This window comes from Loa loa (assembly GCF_000183805.2).
Source record: "Loa loa unplaced genomic scaffold supercont3.21, whole genome shotgun sequence".
NCBI classification, from domain to species: Eukaryota; Metazoa; Nematoda; class Chromadorea; order Rhabditida; family Onchocercidae; genus Loa; species Loa loa.
In genome coordinates this window covers 308,604-315,494 of record NW_018108201.1, presented here as the reverse complement: position 1 = coordinate 315,494, position 6,891 = coordinate 308,604, and the positions used below count along the sequence as shown (strand labels likewise).

Genomic DNA, 6,891 nt, shown 5'->3' with positions numbered 1-6,891 from the left:
TTTTTGATATCCACTATATCATTGTGTCTAAAATTAGATTGACTGTTGTAATGGGTTGACAGGGTGGGGACAGGAAATTTTTGTGAAGTCGTCTGATGAAACTAGATTGTGAAGGGATTTCTTTCGTTTTATTAATCCTGGCGAAAAATGCTGTTACTGTAATATAATTTAGAATGCATATGTAATATTGTGTTTTTGAAATTAGCAATCCTGCATGACAGAAACATTGCCGACTTCGGTATTAACTTGGGTTAGTGAAGAGACATCCCATGTGTGTTTATTTCAAAAATAAGTCTCGAAATACATCCATGGTTTTCAGACCACCAAGCAAGAAATGCCACAGCTCGACAATGAATGTCAGAATGCTGCATGTGGTAAAGTTTTTTTCCAATCTTTTAATTGTGACTTCGTTTAGTTCAATTTGAATAGATGTCTGTTTTATGCTTTGGCACTTGGCAAAGGTAGCGGACTCATGCGCTATTCACTCAGACCGTAAAGTTTACGCTGTACTGCTTCATCCTACTTATTTTATCTAAAAAAACTTTAGCGTTTGACGTAAATATAAGTTGTAGATCAATTAGTAATAATAAGGTGGTTGTAGGGCAAGACAATGGTACTGATCCTGAATCGGCAGCAACATCGTCAGTTCATTCAGATGATACGCCACCCCGTTTAACTGCTGCCCAAGTTGTAAGTTCGTTCGTAATCGTTTGGGAAGATATAAGAATTATTTAGAACCGAATAGGAGGTGGTGGTGGTGTTAGCAGCTTTTGTAGGTTTTCTCATCTTTTTTTATTTCTGAAAGTCACCATAATTTTGTTCAGAGCTCGTCATTTTCATCAAGTTTAATGGATGGCGAAGAAAGCCGTGGAGAATACTGTGACGATAATGCGTCACCTCCACCTCTTGACAAGTACGCATCTGCTACATCGTCACCAATAGTTCCTGGATCCAAAGCAAGAGATTCAACAGTATGGACTTTACGCCTCAGGCGACGTCCATTTCATACATCTCTGCTGAGTGCTGCTTCTGAGGCTGGTCCTTCGGTGAATAAGAAAAGTTGCTCAGAAACGGATTGGGCGAATAGATTGGCGGAAGTACTCAGAGAGTTGCATCCCAGTCAGCTAGTGCTAGCGAAGGAAACCATCCATTCAACGGTTGTCAAAATTTTGGCTCAAGAAATAGCATCTGATATATCATGTCTTATGAATCTGATTGAAAACCACGATCGCCGCGCTGCTGCTTTCGAAAGAGTTCTTAAGGATTTGAAGAAATTTAAAGCTGATTACACTTATGATTCCACTCTGTAACTTCCTTCTGTTCCTCTATTGATTGGTCCACAAATATTTTCTTTGTTTATGGTTATTCCGCAACCATTGAAGTGCCGGTACTATTAGGTAGTGTTTAAAAATAACGCTAAAATGAGCTGGACTTGAGGTACTTATATTTATTCACCTTATGTCGTTATTGGTCGTTGTTGGCGTAAACATTGTTCGGATCAGTCTGAAGTAGATCGTCTTGAGAATTTTGAGAATTTAAATACAGACGTTACAGTGTATTTAAATGACGTATGCTAATGGTCCTAATATCTTAAATTATCTAATTCTTCATCAAGTAATGCTTGGAACCTTGATGATAATATGCAGCTGCATTTAGTGGTTTCGAGGTTTTAGCTGGCGGAGCCATCCCGGTGATTTAGATGTGTTTGTCCATATTTATCCCTTTTTTATCTCTTCAACCACCTTTCGTCCTATACAAACCTTATGTATAATTGTAGTATTTGTACTCTGGAATGTTATGTATTTAAATTAAATTTTGTTACTAGTACCAACAGGATTTGTCGCAGTGTTCGTCAAAAATGTGATATGCAGTGACGAGGGTTTTCTTTTCATCTCTCTCTGTTCGTTTGTATATTGATTTGACTTTTTTTTACCACATGTTAATTTTAACTTGATTAATTTACTTCCATATAAAGTACAATTTCAAATTTCACGAAATCTCTGGTTTTTTAATGGATCCGTCTCTAATCGGCGTTTTTAATCCCTATTAGCAAGCAAGCAGTTTTATTATTCGCAAAGTTATAATGTTCGGGAGTAAATTATAAAGGATTGCGATTATGTTTTTCTAAATAATCCATGAGTCTAACATTTTGCGCATTACGTCGTAGGTCCCCTAATAGCATCTTGTTTTCTAAATTCCCTAATAGTACTGTGCTTTTTGAAGGGTGCATAGCAGGTTAGATGATGGCCGTTTTATAAGAGAAAATGGAATCGCATATGCAATCATACCGATATTCCATCAAATCAAATATCGAAGTTAATGAACAAGGAGTAGAATTCACAGTACTGTTTAGGTGTCGTTACGTGAAGCGTAGGTGGTAGGCTATTAATAGTATCTTTAAAAGGGCTAATTTTACCTATAATTGTCGATCTTCCATTACGGTGACATGGGAGATTGATTTCAATTGAAGTAAATATACAAGTATCGATATGTAGAACTGTTATATAATTTTTGCCACGGTACTTTAAAAGGTACTGTCAGGCGTTTGTAAAGTATACTTACAGTGCAACAATATCACATTAGTGTATTGTGTGGTCAGTCTGTTTTCCGAAATTTCCAACACGACATGTGATGGAGATGTCCGGTCCAGGTGATTTCGTAGCAGATAATCTTGCATCAGGTGGTGCGGTGTGCGGGACAGCAGCTGTTGCAGGAGTGCAAGAAACATCGAGCAGCGGTACTCCTGCCAAGGTTTTAAAATTTTTCTATTGTATCCAAATTCCGTAGTGGAAATTCCTGGTTTATCAGCGCTTTCGATATTACAAGAGATTAAATATATTGTGTATTCTAGAGCTAGCTTGAACTTTTGCAGAAACCCAAGAAAGCGTGTCGCGCTAGAACTGGTTATATGTTATTCCACGGTGAGGCTAGAAAGCGCATCAGAGCAGCACATCCTGAACTGAATTTTGTTGAAGTGAGCAAACGTGTCGGCGAAGAGGTAAATTGTAATGCATATGTTTTCATCGTCATTATAAAAATATAAGGTAAACATCTATGATCAAATCGTTATTTACCTATAGATATTTTATTAATTGATAAACATTTGTAGTGGGCCAAAGTATCAGCTGAAGAAAAGAACAAATATAAATTGCGTGCAGAACAGATTGCAAAGGAAGCAAAGGAAGACGACAGTCAAAAAATCATTTTGGTAGGTGTTTCTTTTCATATTTCGTGAATCACTGCTGTCATAAAGGACAATACTTTGCATTGCACTGGAATGGCTCTATTGTTCAGGAAACGAAAAAGCATCCTGGTAAAGTGTGCAGGTTTTTTTTTCTTTTTTTTCAGCCCCCTCCAGGAAGGATTCTTGTTTATCAGTGCATGTGGCAGAAATGTGACATCCAAGCCGATACATCTGATGCTCTTTACGAACATATCAAAACTACACACAATATGGAATACTTCTGTAAGCAATTTGTTTGATCAGCATATTCGGCAGTAATGGAGTTTAAGGTCTCGATAATCCAACGGCTGTTTAATAGTTAAATACGCGAAGTCTTACATTCCAGAAAAGTTTGGATACTGCTACCGCTGTTGAGAGACATTGCAGAGAATTCATTTGCAGAACGGTAAAATTCATAAATATAAGTCGGTTTAAGTACGCTTCATCTAAAGAATCTTCAAATATAGCTGAATTTTATGTATATTTTACCGAAAATTTTTTTAGCGCAGGGCGAAAAACGTTATGCTTGTTTATGGTCGACATGTTTCAGAAATAAACGATATCCAAGGTGGACTAATCTTTGCTTTTAATAAGATTCAAGATTAACATTGATTCCATTTTCTTTTTCTGGTCTTCTTTTAACTAGTTTCATCAGAACTGGATCTTTTCATCTAAAATTCAATTTAACGATGTTTTGACTAGGAGTGCCTCAATGCGTTTTCAGAAAGTTTGTGTGCGGAATTAAATTTGTAATAATGAGACCACCAAAAATATGCTAAACTGAATGATCTGGTAATCTTGCTTGTTTGGCTTATGAAGAATCTAAACATTTTCTAGATCATTTTCACTCCTGCCTCACCTACAGCAACATATTAAATACAAACATTTGCCAAGGTGCGCCCGATTTATCACACCAGATAAGAAAAGCAAGTGAGCGTTTAACAATCATTAATTTGTTTATCATTATATTTCACTTAAAAAGAGCTCTAGAAGCAACTTTATTCATGCGAGTTCGACTGTAGAAGTGCCTTGAAGAATGAACTGTACTATGAGATACAGTTTACAGTATGAGGGCTCTACACAGGGGGGCACGAAGCCATTTCGGTATTCAATGTTTTAGAAATGAATTGAATATAGGCTAACAGCGTCGTAACGTTTTATCCTTAGACAGCTTCTGTTATTTCAGGAACTTCTTCAGTTTGACATCGTCTGCACCCACACCTACAACTGATTCTGCGAGTGCAGTGCGATCATATGCACGAAAGACACATCCTTTAGTTACCTTGCACACACCATTTGTGTTACCATCCTCGCATGGGCAAATGCAAATAGCTCCAGCATTTATGATTCCACAACAGCAGCCCAGTAATTTTCCGCAGGTTTTTTTGTTCTTGTGCTTATCTCTCTTTTTTTTACACCTAAGAAAACCTAAAAAAATGAACTGTTATAAAGGAATTCATTTCCCCTTGACATCCAAGCTACCATTCCTTTAGTTCCTAAACTTTGCATATCAATGACGCATGATGCATGATAAATTGTGCAGTCAAATACAGTAAATTCTTCAGTCATCGTTTTTAGGATGGTTTTGCTTACGCACTGAGCGCTAATACATCGGGACAATCGTTCGCGGATGGTGGTGTCGCCATAGCGATGCTGGAACAAGAGGGAAACAAGGGCCCCACGAACTCCGAATCGTCAGCACTTCAGCAGGCATTTTACTCAGGACAGCAGTATTTGCCAAATTCAAACAGTGCTTGGACAGTTCCTAACAAAGGTACTCGATCTCCGGACTTCAACAACGGATAGTGGATTTTTTTTTGATGAGGCTGGTATGCACAGTACTGCTTGAAATTTTCAGCCATTAACTGTGACATATTGGAAGAGGTGCTTGGTATTCATTTTTTTCATTATTCAAACAATGCTGCGCAGTTAGGATACTTGACGATTTTAGGATATCGTCTTGATTTTGAGGCTAGATACTATACCTAAGGCCAAATACATTTGTTCCATTGCGAACTCGCGTAGCAGATTTTCCTACTGCGGCTGCAAATCGAATGAGGTTTTTGATTATGACATTTGAAGGGAAAAACATTTGGTTGAAGTACCGTTGTTCTTAACCAGTTGTTATTCGCGAGCTGTTGTTGTAACAAAGTTATTCTCAGGCCTCTAGGCACGCGAAGTGCATTTCTTGGACTTCCAACACATGCCTTTTGCGGCTTTGAAGCTATTGCTATGAGCAGTTTTATTATTTGTACCTTAATTTTTATTTCCAGCATATTTGAAGTTTTTTTCTAAGCCTTTTTTTAAACGTAATTTTTATTTTCGGTAGATCGAAATGTACGTATCGTTTTTGCCTCCATGTCAGCACAGGTATAGTTTCTAAGTTCATCAGCTTCAGCAAGCAAATATTTGAGCAGCCTTGACAAATAGTCAAATGAGAAGTACAGTGAATTGCGGTTTTATTTTTGGGCTGAAAATTACGATGCCTATTGTTGCATAGGTATTTCTAAAAAAGTTAAGCTGCTTGCTAAACATATTAAGTTGTTAAAAATGTTAAGCACCAGAATGTTTTCTGGCTTTTATATGATCGCATTTAAAGCATTTGTGTTTTTTGTTTTCTGAAATTTGTTTTGAAATGTTTTAAAAATGGAAGTTTTTCTGATGTTTTTATGAAATTATGGAGTATTTTATCATTTATTGTGAAGCGTAAATGTAGCATTCCCTATCGATTTCCCGCTTCGTGGAATACTTTTTCCATCTTCTGGCAGTCATTTATGCAATTAATTGATTTCAATTTTGCAGAAAATCACTTTAACTTTCTGAATTTTCAAGATTGGTTTAATATTGGCTATTTATATATTGCCTTTTTGATATGGGATATATGCTTGAATTTGCTAATGTAATGCGTTTCGTTTCGCCCTTTCTCAGAATTGTTCCATTTTTTTTTCGAATTTTACGCTGATTTCTTCCGCTTAGATCACTTGCCTGTTATGTATTTGTAAGCTGAAATTACGCAGTAGTCTTCAATAATACAGTCCTTTGGCATAATTGTTTTTTTATCATTCTTTTTCTGACAATTAACAGTGGCGTTTAGTGGTTACGATACTACCTTATCCTTCGGACAACTGGAATAGGTACCATCCGGTTCGATTATCTTCTCCCTTTTATTCTGCTTTGTCATTAATCAGTTCCAGATAAGATAGTTTTCGAACACTCTACGTGTCTTCATCTTCTCGATTCCTGTGCATTTTTTGATTGTGGAAAGTGCAGGGATCGCACGCATTTCTTGATAATTTTTTAATTTAAATTTGTTTACGTTATGTCAGTTTTCCAAATCATTCATACATTTATGATCAACTACTAATATTATGATTGTTGTGGTGTACATCATTTGCTTGACAAATCGGATGTTCTGCAATCTGACCGTCTTAATTTACAATCCAGAAATTGGTAGGGCATTTTCTCTGCCAGACAAAGAAAGGCGATGAAATTAACAGGAAGAGACCAAAGAACAGGAAAATAAATATTTACAACCGTTAATTGCATGGCTGATTAGACATTCCAGGTCATACCCAAAATGGACCTAACGATTGGTGAGACGTTGTTCTTCCTACATCATCCCTTTATTGTTGTTTATGACTATTATTCAGCAATGTTAACAATTTGTT

At 36.7% G+C, this 6,891-nt stretch overlaps 2 protein-coding genes across 2 annotated transcripts in view; both read left to right on the top strand.

Moving 5' to 3' along the window:
• The window catches only part of LOAG_16816 (hypothetical protein), a gene marked incomplete at both ends in the record, with an annotated part of 3,652 nt that extends 2,342 nt beyond the window's left edge, over positions 1–1,310 (top strand). The window contains 2 exons of the mRNA XM_020449475.1: positions 602–690; positions 825–1,310. Coding sequence (XP_020306994.1) covers positions 602–690; positions 825–1,310 — 575 coding nt within the window. The remainder of the gene's footprint in view (positions 1–601; positions 691–824) is intronic.
• Positions 1,311–2,637: 1,327 nt separating this feature from the next.
• On the top strand, positions 2,638–5,029 carry LOAG_11340 (hypothetical protein; the record flags this gene model as incomplete). The annotated part of the gene is made up of 8 exons (XM_003146861.1): positions 2,638–2,751; positions 2,873–2,998; positions 3,110–3,208; positions 3,349–3,466; positions 3,728–3,791; positions 4,061–4,153; positions 4,410–4,602; positions 4,802–5,029. 8 exons carry the CDS (start codon positions 2,638–2,640, stop codon positions 5,027–5,029), a joined length of 1,035 nt encoding a protein of 344 aa, XP_003146909.1.
• Between the last annotated feature and the right edge of the window lie 1,862 nt (positions 5,030–6,891).